Source organism: Ovis canadensis, chromosome 5 (assembly GCF_042477335.2).
Source record: "Ovis canadensis isolate MfBH-ARS-UI-01 breed Bighorn chromosome 5, ARS-UI_OviCan_v2, whole genome shotgun sequence".
NCBI classification, from domain to species: domain Eukaryota; kingdom Metazoa; phylum Chordata; class Mammalia; order Artiodactyla; family Bovidae; genus Ovis; species Ovis canadensis.
In genome coordinates, this window is record NC_091249.1 from 67027249 (window position 1) to 67046204 (window position 18956).

The window sequence follows — 18956 nt, forward strand, 5'->3', positions numbered from 1 at the left end:
ACTTGAATAGTAAAGCAATAATATGTACACATACTAGTAAGACACTGGGAAGGGAAGCTTCTTACATACTTTTGCAAATGACTGAAGGTAGGAATAGTAATTTTCTGGTTCATATTTGAACTTCAGTATTTATCATATAGTGGGTACACAGCAAATAGTATACATATGACAGGTAAGATGGACTTGGTTTTAAAATTGTAATGCCTTTTCCTTAGGGATGGAGGTTACATGTGGAGAGAAGAGTATTTATAGGAAAGTTTGTTAGATCATCCAGTTTATGGATATGATTGGACACATGCTTTTGGAAATACGACGTAAATTAATTGTATAGAATAACTGGTTTACCGTTTTACCCCTTTTGCCTTTATTGTCTATAATATGCAATATTGCTGTATTTACTGAATGTTTACATCCTTTTTTGGAGAATTGATGTTAATTTAAGTAAGGTAAGAATCTTGATGAGCTAATCAGTTTACATAAAATAGCATTTTCATTGGAAAAGGCCTGAATGAGTTCTTCCTTCCCTTAGTACCCTTTGCAGTAGTTGGCACATGACCATTTGAGGCACAGATGGGACAGTTTTTGGGTCTTTGGTGCCAGAGTTAAGCTCATTTTGAATTTAAGCTGTATTAGCATGTAAACCTGCCACACTGACATTTAAATGTCCTCTTTAGCAGTGTAAGCTCCCTGAGGTGGTAACTCTACATTCAATAGAAGAGGGAAGAAAAGCAGGAGGAAAAGTGAAACTGCATGAGTTCTACAAAAGCATGTTGGAGTCATATAATGAAAAAGCAGATTTTTTTTTATTATGATGTTTCTCCATATTTGGCATTGCTGTAAATGGCTAACTAACATTTACTGCCAATTCAGTACAAATGTGTGGTTTGGTAATACCAGAACAGCAAATTTAAATGAAAAAATAAAAGTTAAACATTTCCACACAAGATTTTACAGTCTGACATTTCACTGCGTAGGTAAAAAGACACTTTTTTTTAAACTACATATTATTATTCAGCATGAATAAAAAACTACAACTTTTATTTTTTAAACAGGAGTCACTGGTTTTAATTTTTACACATTTTAAAATTACTGTGATAAAAAATAATGAAAAAGCTTCTTAATAATGCCATACACAGTATAATATAGATTTGTCCCCATTATATAGCATTTGTTTAATATACAAAATAGAATATTGACACACTTGAATCTATATGTAGTTAAGCAAGTTATTTGAGGAGGGTATTTTCATACAGCCTTTCATCAGAAAATAAAATCCTTCTTTCAGGCATTTGCTAGAGAGAAGCTAATCCTTTCCCAAAAACCTGGTCACTAATCCCTTGGTGGACCAGGCTGACTGACCATAGTCTGGAAAATGATAAACTTCCATTCCAAGTGGTTAACATGTCCTCCTTACACTCTTAGTTTCTCTTCTAATTCTCAAACCAGGCACAGAAAAACACATTCATATACAGCTGCAGTCTTTTCAGTGATCTACCAAGATCGAAATCTTACTGAGGGCTGTCACAGTTCTTAACTTTTGACAGATCAAAGTATAGTAAGTACAATAATATTGTCCATTCCATGGTGATGTAGTTTTAGGATATTTAACAGAGAACTAAAATGATAATACAGTGATAATTGGTTGTATAGGTAGATATGTAAAGTTGGAGTTGCTCATTCTCCCATTCCTCAGTTCTGAAGTGAGCCTGGCTTTCCTTAATATGTGTATCAGAGCTCATCCTATGCTAAACCCTAAGTTCTGCACAGACACTAGTCGTGTGTGCTTTCCTTTTGCTGTGTCGTCTTCTTTCCAGGAGAAGGCAGGTGCACGTTTAGGTTCCCCTCACATAGTTTTCGACAGTTGGGTGTATATCCCCCCAGATACTTGTCTTGTATCCTATAGCAAGGCCTGAAAACACAGAGAGGGTCCCTTTTTCCACCAGTAATTAAAAATACTTTTCAGGATTTGTTGTGACTCATCTACGCATGTCACCTATCACTAAAATTACTATACACTTTTATAGTTTGGGATGGCAGCATACCAAATATATAGAAAATGAAGCTCCTTTCAGACAGCACCATAGTTTTCTTCACTTAAGCCCATAATTACACTCACACACAATTAAGGTAAATTTCTTCTTTCCTACATTTTCTAAAAGGTCACGGCTTCTTTTTCCATTTAACGTACAGCTTCCTATAGCTTCATGAATGTCAGTCCATTTTCTTTTAACAACAAAGTGCACTTGTCTTTATTCACTGAGCTCGATTTTTTAGGAGCCAAGGTGGTTGGGGCTAAAATTAAGATTAATGTGTGGTACACCTTCTGATTTTAATCAGATAATATTCTATAAATGATTAATAATTTATCTTTCAGAACTTATTTTTTGAAAACACTATCACTGATAATATTCAAGCAATATTTCTTAGGCACCAAAAATTTCACATCCAGCTGGGATACAAATCATTTTAAAATACTTTGAGATCAATTTAAAGAATTACAAAAGGAGTATTCCCTTTTTAGAGAGCATTCAAAAAGCAAATGATTACATTTTTATTAAATAATTTCTCCAAAATACTGAAAAATAACAACATTCAAAAAGCATTCAAAGAAAACATAAACATGTCCTCATTTTATTAGGAAATGAATTCTTATAGGATAGAAAGGAATTAGTGTATTATTGGCAGCCTATGAGATTCTGCGCTATTTACATATTGCTGGTACCTCAATGCGTATTATTGCCAAACTGTTAACTATTGGGGAGGCTGTATGTGATGGTGCCTGTAAACACCACCTTTCTGTCCTGTTAACATGCTTTAGCGCAAGGGGAGATTTAGTGAACTAAACCTGTGCAGACAGACGCACTGTTGGAATGAGAAGGGTGGTCATTCTGGGAGGCAGAGGATTACTTCCTCTCTGATCTGAATGGGACGGAGCCTCAATAACCTTCACGGTGCACAGGGCCAGTCTCCATTTCCCTCTCCCTCTAGAGCAGACCTGTTTGGTTTCGGAGACCATTGCTGTCTGCATGAATGCTTGTACACATTATAAACCGTATAGGTTATCCATCAGCACTTCTTTGACCCCTACAAAAAATATATAACATGTCATGATAAAACAATCTCATCTAAAAATCATTCTTATTTTACACTATACAAGCTATTTTACAATCATTTTAATAAATTGCATGTAAAGCTGCAGTAGCCCTTCCCTTCCCAGATTAGTGAATACCAATATGATATATATCTGAAACTATAACTAAATACAAAAATATATTAGAAGTTTCATATTTTTAATATTAGATTTTCCATTTTCTATTACACAAATAATTTGGCCACCTTGAATAGAAATCAGATTTCTTGTGGCTTAGTAAATGTAAGTTTTGAGTTTACAGAAAGTTGGTAAGGTGTACACAGAAAGGGCTACTACAGCTTCTATCTTGTTTAAAATGATAATTCTCAACAGTGAAAAGGAGAAATTCACATGACTTTGATTAAACTCTATGGCACACATAAGGCTGTGAGGGATGTATAGTTTTATGAACATGAAGTCTGACATACAGTTCTAAATCAGAAAAATCAGTAGCTGAGCTTTCCTGTATCCCCAGGAAAGAAAGACCAATTGGTGACAAATGGGAATGTGAAAATGGGTGTCTAGCCACTTTTGCCATATTAGAGATTTTGGGGAGGGGGTAAAGTTTAGTGGGAGGAATTACTTGGACTGGTTAAAAATACTCAACTGTGTTTCAGCTGGTTATCTGGAATTATAACTTTTAGGAAGTTTTACAAACTACAGCAAAAGGTCCTGAAAGACAGTTTACCAACTTTCTTCCCATCTAACCATTGCAGAGATAGGTAGGGCGTTAGGTACAAACAGGGCCTCTTGGTAGTGTTTTTTTTAATTAGTCTTTCGCAATCCACGGTTTACCCAGCAGGTTACTGGACTAGGTGCTCTACACCAGTTAGGATGGTTAATTTGCACAATCTATATAATTCTCCACTGAAGCAAATATATACAAAATATGAGCTTTTTTGACAAGAAAACTGGAGATTTGAGTCAATTTTTGTGGTCTTCTGATAGCTAACTGCCATCAGGTTAGAAGCACCGACCCATTTTCACACAGAAGATTAATGTTTAGAGTTTGATTAGGAAAGCTATGAACTAGCTGCCCATCTTAAACAGCTGTACAATAACTTGAATACAAAAATTATGTAAGAAAAAATGAGCAAGCGTAGTTCACTGAATATAAAGGAAATTGTTAAAACCAGACAGTAATAGCTATAAAAGGCACAACTTCCCTTTTCTGATATACACTTGTAAACTTTGTTTCAGGTTTCCATGCATAAATCAAAAAAATGCTATCCTAACTATACAGGGGAAAATATATCAACAAAAAGTCTAAAAAATTTTTTCCAGCCAACTGTGAAAAGTATGAGCAGAAATTTTATCACACAGACTTCGGGCACTGGTGGTTTAGGTGCCATCCTTCTCTGAAAGTGGAGCTTATACACCCACATTATTGGCTCTAATTTCTGGGATCCACCAACTCTCACTTTCTACTTTGCCCATCACTGAAAAGTGATAGCTCAACTGTTTCTGTTGCCAAGTCTTGGCCCTCTTTAAACCACATGTAGTGCATATTCAAAACAAAAACAAAATCCAGACAAAAACAAAAAAATAAAACTGCTACAGGACAGATTGATAGTTTGTACAATAAAAGCTATAAATTCAACTTTCTTTAAGGCAACCTTTCTTATTAAGGCAGTCACTTTTGATGAAACAGAAGTTTTTTGATATTTCCACTTGAATATTTTGGTATCTGATTGGTGATGATTTCAGCTAACATCTCTGGGAATTCAATACTCATAGTCTTATCCAAAAATGTTTGGAAGCAATAGTTAAGAAGATTTTCAACCACCTGCAAGAGAAGATATAGTGATGATCAGTCTTAAGAACTTAGCAGTAGAGACATCTCATGGTGGTTTTGGCCTCCCCCTCCTTTTTTTTTTTTTTAAAATTTCTGACCTGGAATATACCAATCTGCTGGAATTGCCCGGGTAAGAAAGAAGTTTACTTAAAATGAGCACTCAGTTACCAAATACATTTGAATTTCTTAAATTGTATACAGAATTATATGGAATTAAGTGTTTCATGATGAATTGTGATACCATAGTATATGAAGGACACATTCAAACTTATTGGATAAATTCATAAAGAAATAGGGAATTCTGCCTTTTAAAAAAAAGTGCCATTACATTCTGTACTAGTATCTTGATGTTAGATGCATATGACTAGAAATGGTATTTCATAATTGACTTTAGGAGAATTGTGTGCCAAACTGAACTTCACAGCCTGAAATCAAACCATGACCAAAATCAATGAATGGGGGGACCCTAAAACTATTGGTATGTAATTATATACACTAATCAGGACATACTTTGTCTCAGGAAATTCTTTTGATACTTGGATTTTTTGTTTGACACTTACATCATGCATGGAGTCCAAGAGTTTTGTCAGTTGATAAAACCGCTGCCAGTTCTGACTGGAGTTTCCTTCCCTCTTGACAATGGCTTTTCCTAGCTCTTTGATGTAGGTCATTCTAATTTCATCAAATAGTTCTTGACTCTTCAAGCCTTCCTTAGGAACTAAAAGGTTAATTGTAATCAATTAAAGAATTTTCTTGTGATAACTTTTCATATATACAAGTAGGACATTTATCAGTAATAGATCATTTCATGTTTTACACTGTATTTAATGCACTCTTAAAATATAAGCATTTTGAAGGATTATGAAACTACAGCCACATGAGAATATGGGATAAAGAAAACTGGAGGATGTTAACTTTGGGTTTATCATGTTGTTTCTCATCTGTAAATGGATCTAGTAAACACCTTCCTCCTTAGTTCACAAAGCTAGTGTGAAGACCAAACAATACACTGATTGTCATTCTGCCCTTGAGTTTAATTCTAGTAAAGACATAGATGGCTTCAACAAGTGTTTATTCCACCAGTTATATCTTGGAATATCTGTGATAAAACCAATTAGGACCTTAAAACTAGCATGCAGTATATTTTATTAATGTGTTAACATACTGAGTTGATATGATTCCAATCTAAAAACAAACTTGATTTTTTATGTGGTTTCTATGTATGCTTTACTAGGGAGCAAATGTCTGCCTTTCCTTATGTATAGAAATACAGAAAATATGTCATGGATCATAAAATTAGTGTAAAATCAATTTTTCAGAGTACTCTTCAGGAAGCAATACTAGGAAGAAGGACTGTGAACAGAGGATTAAGATTAATCATAGAGGATTAAGATTAATCTTGGTCTTGCAGAGATTATGACTTGTGGATACTACATTTCTTAAAGTGTGCTCCAAGGAACTCTGGTTCTGTGTAAATAATGATTAGGGGGAAAAGGATTTGATGATCAGAATTTAGCAAAAGTAGATGTTTCAATACCAAGTTAGGCAGAGTTTTGGATTTCAGGACTTCTTAGAGCTATAATTATGCACTCTCCAGGGATCCCATGGACTGGGGCCTGTCAGGTTCCTCTGTCCATGGAATTCTCCAGGCAAGAGTAATGGAGTGGGTTGCCATTCCCTTCTTCAGGGGATCTTCCCCACCCAGGGATTAAACCTGGGTCTCCCACATTGCAGGCAGATTCTTTACTGTCTGAGCTACCAGGGAAGCCCACTCTCCAGGGAGCGGGAACAAATCCTTTTCCAAATGTAAACTTCATTTCTACTGACATCTTAGAAAATGCTAGAACAGAGGAAAACCAGTGTGTTTAGGATAAGTCTTTTTAATTCTTACTTGCCAGGTGGACTTCAGTATAACCTCCCTGAGCCCGTTTCCTACTCCTTTCTTTCTCAGTGAATTAAAAAATATATATATTTTTAAATTTAGATATAATTAGCGTGTAACATTGTATTAGTTTCAAGTGTACAGCATGATGATTCAGTATTTGTATATACTGCAGAATGATCACCACAGCAAGTCTAGGTAACATCCATCACTATAAATTGTTAAAAAACTTTACTTCTTGTGATGAAAATTTTAAAATTTACTGTTAGCAGTTTTCAGATATACAATATCATATTATTAACTATAGACACCATTACATCTCCACGACTGGAAGTTTGTACTCTCTAAACCCTTCACTCATTTCTCTCATCCCCCAACACCCTCCACCCCCAAACACACACACCTCTGGTACTTGTTAATTTGTACTCTGTATCCATGGGCTTTTGTTTTTAGATTATATGTACAAGATGTATGTGGTATTTCTCTTCTTTGACTGATTTCACTTAGCACAATGTCCTCAAGGTCCATCCATGTTGTTGCAAATGGTGAAGTTTCATTTTTTTCTTATGGTTGAATAATATCTCATGGAATCACCCATCAGTATACATTTAGGTTGTTTTCATATCTTGGCTATTATAGATTATTTTGCAGTGAACGTGAGGGTGCACATACCTTTTCCAGTTAATTTCTTTGTTTTCTATGGTTAAATCCCCCAAAGTGAAATTGCTGGGTCATATAGTAATTCTATTTTTAATCTACTGAAGAACCTCCATACTGTTTTCTGTAGTGGCTGTACCAATTTAAATTCCCTAAAGAGTGCACAAAGGTCTCCTTTTTCTCCACACCTTTGCCAATACTTTTTGTCTTTGGATGTTTTTCTAACAGTCATCCTGATTGCTGTTAAGGTGGTATTTCATTGTGCTTTTGATTTGCATGCATTTCCCAGATGATGTAAAGCACCTTCTTATATACATATTATTATTTGTATGTCTTTGTGAGATACTTGTTCAGGTTCTAAGCCCATTCAAACAATCTGGATATTAGTTCTTTTGCTGTTGAGTCGTATGAATTCTTTTATTTGCAGTTATTAACCCCTTATCAGATATACGATTTGCAAATACTTCCTCTCATTTGGCAGACTACCTCTTCATTTTGTTTATGGTTCCCTCTGCTGTGTAGCTATCTAGTTTGATGTGGTCTCATTTGTTTACTTTTGTTGCCTTTGCTTTTGATGTCTGAGCCAAAAAATCAACCTCAAGACTGACATCAAGGAGCTTACTGCCTGTATTTTCTTCTGGGACTTTTATGATTTCAGAACATATGTTCAAGTCCATATGATCCATTTTGAGTTAACTTTTGTGTATGGTGTGAGATGGTAATCCAGTTTCATTCTCTTGGATATAGTTTTCCCAACATCTTTATTGAAAAGACTGCCCTTTTCTCATTGTATACTGTTAGCTCCTTTGTCGTTAATTCATTGATAATACATATATTGTGGGGTTACTTCCTGGCTCTCAATTGTGTTCCATTAATCTGTATGAATGGTCTTGTGCCAGTACAATACTGTTTGGATGACTACAGCTTTGTAATATAGTTTGAAACCAAGGCGTTAAGTCCAGCTTTGTTCTTTCTCAAGTTTGCTTTGGCTGTTCTGGATTTTCTATGCTTCCATACAAATTTTAGGATTATTTGTTCTGTTTCTGTGACACATGCCATAGGAATTTTATAGAGATTGTACTGTGTCTGTTGATTACTTTGAATAGTAAGGACATTTTGACACTATTAATTCTTCTAATCCATAGGCATGGACTGTCCGTTTATATTTTGTTTTCTTCAGTTTTGTTCATCAGTGTCTTACAGTTTTCATTGTGCAAGTCTTTTGCCTCTGTGGTTAAATTTTTTCCTAGGTTTTTAAATTCTTTTTGATGCAGTTGTAAACGGAACTGTTTCCTTAATTTCCCTTTTCCCTTACTGCTAGTTTGTTTTGACTGTATTGAAACTCAACAGATTTTTGTAAATTGAATTTGTATCCTGAAACTTTATTGAATTTACTAGTTCGAACAGTATTTTTTTATGTCATGTTTAGGGTTTCTCTATATAAAATCAGATCATTTGCAAATATAATTTAACTTCTTAAAAATATTTTTTTCCTAATGGTTTTACTTCCAGTTTAACAGGCAGTAATAATTAGAACACTCAGGATGTGCTGACCCCAGTTGGAATTTTTACTTCTTCCTTTTTGATTTGGATGCCTTTTCTTTCTTTTTCTTACTTAATTGGCCTGGCTAGAATTTCCAGAACTAGGCTGACTAGAAGTGGCTAGAGTGGGCATCTTTGCCTCATTCCTTATTTCAGAGGAAGAGCTTTCAGCTTTTCACCATAGAGTAATGACGTTAGCTGTGGGCTTGTCATATATGGCCTTTATTATGGTCAGGTACTATACCTGGTTTATTAATATTTTCTATCATAAATGGATGTTGAATTTTGTCAAATGCTTTTTCTGCACTTAGATTTTTATCCTTCATTTGGTTAGTGTAATATATCACTCTTATTGGATTTTGATTAGGATTAGACCAAAAACTACATATGAAAATATTTTGATTTCATAAAGCAAACTTGACACTTCTAGGATATCAGTATTAGTGTGCAAATGAAGGCCACTTAATCAGGAGTGTTAAGACCCATGTTCAGAGTGGGTTAATTTTTACACTTGATTGTATTACAGGTAATCTAGTTATTGCTGATTTTTAAAATAATGATTTCTTATTTAAAACTTTTTTTCTGTGCTGGTTTTCCTCATTGTAAAAATCTGAGAAACCTATTCAGTATTTATATTTAGAAGACTTTTATCCATCCCAAGTTACCACAAATATTCCTTGGGATTTTTGCTTTATGTCGTTTGGGCCATATATTCAGAAGTATTTTTCTGGTGAGTAGAATGCTTTATGTAGTGAAATCTTTAAATATAGAACTGTTTTGGGGGGCCTTAGTGTTTATTTTTATAGTAATAAAGCTGCTTCAGATTGCTTTTGGGTAAAACAGTGGTCAGCAATGGCCCCTTCCTCTCTGTAGCCTGTTTTTGTAAATAAAGTATCATTGGAACACAGCCATGCCTGTACTCTTTAAGCATTGTTAATGATCATGTTCATGTCACAAGGGGCAGAATTGAGTACCTCTGACAGAGATTGTATGCGAAGCTGAAATTATTTACCATCTGGCCTTTTACAGAAAGTATGCCACGAATACCCTGTACTACATGGCATGTAGTATGCCATAGTATATCTTTTTACTTTAGCTACTCAACATCTTTAGTTAGATACATATCTTATATAAATAGCAGAATTGGATTGTTTTCTTAAACTAGTCTTGCACTTTCTGTATGTTTTTATCTTGGAGCATTTAGTCCATGTATATTTAATGAAATGGCTGATATATTTGAACTTATTTGTACAATCAGTGTATTTGTTACTTCCTCCTATCATGCCTTTGTTTATGCTTCCCCTCTGCCCTCAGCTTCCTCTCATTTCTTTTATTCTTTTGGATTGTTTTTTCTTACCATGTTCTCCCCCGAAGCCCTCATGGTTTGATAATGTACTTTGTATACTCTTTAAGAAATTTAAACACTCATCTTTAACTTTTCAAAGGCTCCTTTTTTCTTCTTTGCCTATATGTAATTATTGTATACTTTAGTTCTATTTTATAACTTCCCAAAGACATTATTACTGTCATTTTACAGTTAAGTTTAAATGTATCTAAATATTTACCACTTTATTCTGTTTTCCATCTTCAAGATACTACTTTCCCTTAGACTAAGTATATCCTTTAATATTACTTTACTGAGGATCTGTAGTGGCAAATTCTCTTTTGACCTTCATTAAAAAAAAAAAAAGACTGTATATTAGGCCTTTCAAATTTAAAGTGATCGTTCGAGATATCTACATTAATCTCTACCATGTTTGTAACTTATCTATTCATTTTTCTTATTTCCTTTTTCTGCCTTTTCTAGTCTTTACTGAGTATTCATGTGATTCTGTTTCCTCTTGGTGTATCAATTATGACTTCCTTTAAAAGTTGTTTTAGTGGCTGCCCTAGAATTTGAAATATACATTTACAACTAATCTACATCTTCTTTCAAATAACACTGTACTATTTTTATAGGTACTGTAGGTACATTAAATCATCATCAGTGGATGCTGAATCTATCATGGGTGATCTTTTTCTTTTAACGGTAAATAGTTCACTCTACTACCTTCCTGCTTGCATGATTTCTAATGAGAATTCTAATGTAATTTATATCCTTCCTTTATAAGGAATGGTAAGCTGTTTTCCCCTCTGGCCTTTTCCTTTATTGTCTTTAGTTTTCTGTAGTTTGAGTACAGTATGCCTAGGTGCAGCTTTTTTGGTATTTATCTATCTTTCTGGATATTTTCTGAGCTTCCTGGATGTGTTTTGGTGTCTGTCATTAATTTTGGAAAGTTATCAGCCTTTATTGCTTCAAATATTTCTTCTCTTCCTTTTACTATCTCTCTTACCTGAGACAGGAAGGTAAAGGGGACTGGAATTATCTATTTACCCTTTCCCCTAGGATAGAAAGGGGATCTTCTCTGATCTTCATCATTAGAATTTGGTGGGGTTTCTCATGGTAAGCCCCAGAGAACTGTGGGGGGAAACCCCTGAAGACTAGGTCTCCAGAGTTCTTATAAAGTGAAGTGAAAGTCGCTCAGTCATGTCCGACTCTTTGTGACCCCATGGGCTATACAGTCCATGGAATTCTCCAGGCCAGAATACTGGACTGGGTAGCTGTTCCCTTTTCCAGGGGATCTTCCCTCTTTCAGGGGATCTTCCCAACCCAGGGACTGAATCCAGGCCTCCTGCATTGTGGGTGGATTTTTTACCAGTTGAGCCACAAGGGAAGCCCAAGAAAACTGGAGTGGGTAGCCTATCCCTTCTCTAGCAGATCTTCATGACCCAGGAATCGAACCAGGGTCTTCGGCATTGCAGGTGGATTCTTTACCAACTGAACTATCAGAGAAGCCCTGATATCAGGGTTCTTAACACTCCAGCTATTCCTTACTTGGTCTTCAGAAATTCATCAGATACCATAAGTGTTTCTGCGTTAGTGGGTCCAGTAGCTTCTGTTTCCAGGAAACTGATCTTGGCTGTGGTCCTCTGTATTTGCCTGTTTCTCCAGATTTTGATGTTAGTGGTTTGGCCTGTGACCTTACTTCTCAGATGGATCTTTAAAAAAGTTATTGTCAATTTGCCTAGCTTTTTCTTATTTGTGAGGATGGGAGCAATAGCTGCCAAGTTGTTTAATTGTGAGAGTTTAAACTGGAAATCCACTCTTTTTTCAGTTTTTCTCCCCTCTTAGCTTTTTGAAAAAAATTATTTCACTTTCTTCAATTGCTGCTGTTCTGGAAAGTTTCCAGACATTATCTCTTTGTATAGTATCTTTTCAGCTTTCATCTTGATCTTTGATTATAAGAAGACCATATGAATGGGTTACTAATGTGTTGTTAATGATCTGCTATGCTGGTCACCACTAGTTGCAGGAAGCTTTATTCATTTACATCATTGTGCTATATGAATGAATGCTATTTTTTTATGTTATTATGACGTGAAGAGTTGTGAAGTACTGTTTTAGACCTTCTCTCTCAGTCATGCCTCTTAACTTTGTTCATACATATACACAAATGCACATTAAAAATGTACTCTGGCTAACTTCTTTAGATGCATATTTCAGTTTAAATGTCTCTACAGATATGTCTAATCTGCCTTTAGATCCATCTTTTTTTTTTCTCCCAATTGTACTTGTCTTTAAATTTATTGAATGTACTAATTTACCAGTCTTGGCAACTACCCTCTAAGAGAAAGCTAGCTTCAACTGCAGCTCATCTCTTTAGGTACCTGTCTGCATGTAGTGTTTAATTTTTTAAGTCCAGCATATCTTAATGGAGGGTTAGGACACTTCTAGTGTTCTGTCAGGGTAGCAGTCTAACTATATCTTAAGATACATATTTTCATCCAAGTCTTTTTTTTTTTTTTTACCAAAAGGTTAGTATCTTGGCATTGACCTGTACCTGGATATTATCAACCCAAATGATTCATTATCAGAACTTTAACGGTTTACTTCAGCAGTATCAAGCTCACTGCTTTGACAAGGGTACTGCTACAGGTAACCTTAAAAAATTAGCTTTTTAAAAATGGGTTGTAGAAAATTTTCTTACTTTGGAATATCACTAATATTCCTTAAGTTCCGTGACATTAAACAACAAAAATAGTATGAAAGCATTAAGGTTGATGTGTGCTTTGGAAACACTTAAATAGTCATCTAGTCATGTAAGGGGCTTCCCTGGTGGGTCAGACAGCAAAGAATCTGCCTGTAATGTGGGAGACCTGGGTTTGATCCCTGGGTTGGGAAGATCCCCTGGAGGATGGCATGGCAACTCACTCCAGTATTCTTGCCTGGAGAATCCCCATGGACAGAGGAGCCTGGCGGGCTACAGTCCAAGGGGTCAGCAAAGAGTTGGACACAACTGAGTGATGAAGCACAGTCATGCACACCATCCATAGATTATTTAGCCACTTTGAAACCACAGTTACTAATGGAATGAAGTCTTTAAAAAAATTGGAACGCTATTTCATTAGTTGTTGAAAATGCCACATTTTTACTAATATAGACAAGATAACGTTGTATTTTCCAGAAGTTTTCTAGTTTGCCTTTGCTTGCTAAAAGCAGTCTCACTGAAGTTCATATACCAAGATACTTTATGTAAACTTTCAAGATAGTGTTGTTCCTTTCTAGGTAAAATACCTCTGTCCAACAGTCCAGCTCCAATGCTGCATTAACCAATTCTTTAACAGTACTCAAGCTCACTTTTTGTAGGTCATCCTTTTCTTTCATAATTTCTTTCTTTTAAAGTAATTTTTATTGGGAGTATAGTTGACTCACAATATTCATAGTTTCTGCTGTATAGCAAGTTTCTGCTGTATACCATCCCCCTCGGTAACCTTAGTTTTTTCCCCTACAACTATGACTATTTCTGTTTTGTAAATAACTTCATTTGTATGTAAGCAATGTTACTGTTGTTCAGTTCACTCTTTTTGACACCATGGCCTCCCTGTCCCTCACCATCTCCTGGAGTTTGTCCAAGTTCATTCAGTACATGTAATGTACCATCCAGCCATCTCATCTTCTGTTGCCCCCTTCTCCTTTTGCCTTCAGTCTTTCCCACTATCAGGGTCTTTTCCAGTGAATTGGCTCTTCACATCAGGTGGCCAAAGTATTGGTGCTTCAGCATCAGTCCTTCCAATGCATATTTAGGGTAGACTTCCTTTAAGATTGACTGGTTTGATCTCCTTGCTGTCCAAGGGACTCTCGAGTGTTCTCCAGCACCACAGATTGAAAGCATCAATTCTCTGGCACTCTGCCTTCTTTAAGGTCCAGCTCTTACAGTCGTACCTTGACTATATGGGCCTTTGTCAGCAAAGATATGTCTTTGCTTTTTAACACACTGTTTAGGTTTGTCTAGCTTTCCTGCCAAGGAGCAGTTGTCATGATTTCATGGCTGCAGTCACCATCCACAGTGATAGAAGCAATATCATGTGATATTTGTCTTTCTCTGATTTACTGTGTATGACAGACGCTGGGTCCATCCATGTTGCTATAGATGGCATTATTTTGTTCATTACTTTTTTATGGCTGAGTAATATTTCATTGTATATATTTACCACATCTTATTTATCCATTTCTCTGTGGATGGACATTTAAGTTGCTTCCAGGTGGCTGGGTATTATAAACAGTGCTGCAGTGGACACTGGAGTGCTGCATGTATCTTTTGGAATTGTGATTTTATTCGGTTATTTGCCCAGAAGTGGAATTACTAGATCATATGGTAGTTCTATTTTTAGTTTTGAAAGAACCTGTATACTGGGGCTTCCCAGGTGGTGCTAGTGGTAAAGAACTCGCTTGTCAATGCAGGAGATGTAAGAGATGCAGGTTCAGTCCCTGCCTTGGGAAGATCCCTTGGAAGAGGGCATGGCAGCCTACTCCAGTATTCTGTCCTGGAGAATCCCATGGACAGAGGAGTCTGGAGGGCTGCAGTCTACAGGGCTGCAGAGTTGGACATCACTGAAGGAGCTCAGCATGCACAACACATTCTGTTCTCCATAGTGGTTGTGCCAATTGATACTCCTGCCAGCAGTGTAAAAGGGTTTCCTTTGCTCCACACCCTCTCCAGCATTTATTATTTCTAAATTTTGATGGCCATTCTGACTGATGTGATACCTCATTGTACTTTTGATTTGCATTTCTTTAATAATCAGTGATGTTGAGCATCTTTTCATGTGCTGTTTAGCCATTTATATGTCTTCTTTGGAGAAATTGTCTGTTTCAGTTCAGTTCAGTCTTCCAATGTCTGTTTAGAGCTGCCTATGTTTTGATTTAGTTGTTTGGTTTTTGATACTGAGCTGCATGAATTGTTTGTGTACTTTGGAGATTAATCCCTTGTTCACTTAGTTTGCAAATTTTTTCTCTCATTCTGTGGGTTGTCTTGTTGTTTTGTTTATGGTTTTCTTTGCTGTGCAACAGCTTTTAAATTTAGGTCCCATCCATAATTTCTTATTGTCATTGGATTACCAATGTATTATTAGTCATTGTATAACTAAAATTTTTGACTAAGTAACTGAGTTTGAGCAAGCTCTGGGAGTTGGTGATGGACAGGGAAGCCCAGTGTGCTGCAGTCCATGGGGTCACAGAGTCAGACACACCTGAGTGAGTGAACTGAACAGTGTTGTAGGGAAAAATCATTCAAGCTGGCATGCTTTCTCTGTGTCTTCTGTAGTGGAAGTGTAAAAAGTTGTAGGAAGGAAGGCTATAGATATTCCAGATCAGCAGTGACTTCCTCCTTCCTGCCATGTGGTTCGAATACCTCTCCATTTCTCCATGATACTTATCTATCTTATTAATCTTAGCCTTTCTAAAATTTTACATTTATGAAAATCTAAAGTACCAGGAAATAGCAGAGGTATAATTATTTAGTGCTTTGTATACAAATAAACCTTTATTTCTAGCCTTCTACGTTTTATGTTTTTGACATATTTTAGAAGTCAATTTTAGAAGAGAATAGGTGTTCTACCAACCTGAAGAGAGGAGCAGTAAGGTTTTCATACAGAGATACTCTTCGTAAGATACCTGAAGCCTGCTTAACTCAGAGGAAACATATAGCATATGTTTACATTGGTCATACATGCAGGGTAAAGCCATTCTCTGCCTGTGAAAGACAAATATCAAGTGTTTGAGTTAAAGAGAAATAATTCTTGTTCCACAAGAAAGTACTTTTCTGTTTCATTTTGCAAAGCGTTCTATTAACTCATCTACCTATTGCAATTAATGCAAATTCCCTCTGATCTGAATTTTGGAAAGCTTTCCTTCAGTATTTAGAATTTACTCCTATAGAATCTATTATCAGTCATTCATTTAAATCAAGCTTTTATGGTAGTATTTGAATATGAGCAGTTAGACAACGCAGTTTTAAATCCTACCCAGTTGAAAATCAAGTTATTTTTTCCATAGCACTGCATTCTAAAGACAACTGTGTGTGATAATATTTATAGTTACATAGAGGGTCAGAAATAAAACTTGACTCTAGGGTTTCTGATACCCAAAATCTGCCTCTGACCAATGTTATGTGACTGAATATTCTTCCAACTAAAGGTACTACAAAATGAGTTTTCAGTTAAGGTTCTCAAAAGTTATGATTCACATCTAAAATTTTCAAGTAGATCTCTCAAGTTTCCTAATTTTTTAAATGACACAAAGAGCCTGAAACTGTGTCTCTTCATGGTTTAAAATAAGATCTGCTTTTTAATTTTTTGACAAAAAGTGACCTTGGACTTAAGAAAAAATAAAAGGTTATTATCCCAACGGCATAAGGAGGAAAGAATGGGAAATAGAATGCCCACTTAAAAACTATTGTTTCTGTAAGCCATCCATCCTCAAATAAAGTCGAACACTGAGAAAAAATTTCTGTAACTCCTACTTTATGTAAGAAATACCAGGTTACGCTATGATGGTTTAAATCTAAATTTGACCTCCCAAATAAATACTCTGAGTCAGATTAATTTTATAAAAGAAGATATGTTGGTGTTTCATATCATAACTCTATTCACACTTTTATTCCCAATTAATGACTTCAACTTTCTTTTTAGACAGTGACTATAGACATTGTCAACATGTTTTTAACTTCTGAAGTAAGCATGGTCAGATTCTGAAATGGGCAGCAAGTACTTAGTGATTTCAAAGGTGATTAAGCTTACATATAAGCTACATATTTTTAACTAGTTAAATTTAATCAAAAAACTTAAATCTTGTTAAGCCATGGCACAGTGGATTGAACAGTCCTTTTTTGGCAATAGATGGTCAAGGTGACGTCTGTCTTTGAAGCAGACACCTGAAAGGATGTGTGGAGATCTGGCCTGGTCAAGCACATGGCAGTGCCTATTAGCTGAAAATCAACAGAACGCAGAGAGTTTGATTACAGTACATATTTCACATGCCTCTTGTCATGTTTCTTCTAACCATGAAGCCTGGTCTTTTCTTCATGTCTCACTCAGTTACACCTCCTCCAAGAAGCCACTGGTGACTCATCTGAGAAAGACCTCTGTCTAGTAAAAACTCAGATTATTTTATTTGATGGTTATCTTTGTCTCCCCAACTAGAGTGTAAGCAATAAAGGTAGGGAACCTTGTTTGTCTTGTTCTCTGCTAATACTGTAGCAGGCACATACTAGGAGTGTGGTAAGTATTTGATGATCCCCTGTAATCTGTTTTCCTCTGTTTGAAACCACCCTTCTCTCCTCCCAGTGCTGGCTTCTTCATGCTCCTAAAACAAACTCTGTCTCATGGCTTTTAAGATGCTGCTTGACTTGGTCCCTGTCCACTTCTCTAAACTCGGAGAAAGTCTTTATTGGCTTTCTCTCAGTTCCTCACATATGCCAAGGTTGTTTTTCAGCCTCTGTAGTCATCTCTTCTGCCTGAAATGCCCTACCTTTCCTATAAGCTTATTCTTTTGTACTATTCAGTGCTCAGATATTTAGAGAGGTCTTCTATAGTATCCCACACTATGATGTCATGGCTCTCTGAAATAAATTTGGTCATTTATTTGGTTTTCCTCATTGGTATGTTAGCAGAGCCTTATGTATTATAGCTCAAGCTCTTAAAAACAGTGTCTGACACTTGGTAAGTACTCAAATATGATTAAATGAATACTGTGCTGGAAAGTAAGTATCACTGATAGAGATACACCACCAAGTTTAACTCACCAGTTAAGCCTCTTAAAATATCTAGAGCTAGTATCATCCAGTCTCTACTAAAACAGATACAATTTGACCTTTACTGTGTCATAAGGCAAGCCCTGCTGTTTAACACTCGCTCGAATAGATGCTTTTTTTATACCTTCTCCCCATTATTTTTGTGCTTGGTACACCCAACAGCGGAAATAGCATGTTTGCTTGTTCTTCACAGGATATCTTTTTAGACTGTCCTCATAATTCCTTTTCTCCTTTACACATCTTCTGTTCATCAACTGATGTTAATTTCTAAACTTCTTGCCACTCTGGACAGTTTTTAATATGGCATCCAATTCTGAACAGAAACTACTAATGATGGATTAACTCACATGGAGTATAGTGAGACTGTTATAACGTGGTTGAAGATTTCATTAATTTTTTTTTGGACCCCCATAGTCAACAGGTGGAGAAGGCAATGGCACCCCACTCCAGTACTCTTGCCTGGAAAATCCTATGGACGGAGGAGCCTGGTGGGCTGCAGTCCATGGGGTTGCTAAGAGTCGGACACGACTGAGCAACTTCACTTTCACTTTTCACTTCCATGCATTGGAGAAGGAAATGGCAACCCACTCCAGTGTTCATGCCTGGAGAATCCCAGGGATGGGGGAGCCTGGTGGGCTGCCGTCTATGGGGTCACACAGAGTTGGACACGACTGAAGCAACTTAGCAGCAGCACAGTCAACAGCACCTGGAGCTCACAATTTTAAAATCTTTTTTTCACATGAATACAGATCTCCTTCTGCCAAGATCAGTGGGTATGCATATGTGACTGTGTGTGACTTCCCTGTTTGCTATCTAATA

At 36.2% G+C, this 18956-nt stretch overlaps 1 protein-coding gene across 15 annotated transcripts in view; it reads right to left on the minus strand.

Annotated features, from left to right (window-relative positions):
• Positions 1-781: 781 nt before the first annotated feature.
• Positions 782-18956, minus strand: part of NR3C1 (nuclear receptor subfamily 3 group C member 1) — a 119454-nt gene continuing 101279 nt past the window's right edge. For 12 of the 15 annotated variants that reach the window (XM_069592317.1, XM_069592310.1, XM_069592314.1 and 9 more), the window contains 3 exons: positions 15949-16079; positions 5486-5643; positions 782-4916 (listed from right to left, as the gene is read on the minus strand). In XM_069592317.1, the coding sequence (XP_069448418.1) occupies positions 4764-4916; positions 5486-5643; positions 15949-16079 (442 nt within the window). In that variant the 3' untranslated portion in view covers positions 782-4763. The remainder of the gene's footprint in view (positions 4917-5485; positions 5644-15948; positions 16080-18956) is intronic. The other 3 variants (XM_069592313.1, XM_069592320.1, XM_069592307.1) reach the window with 1 other exon arrangement.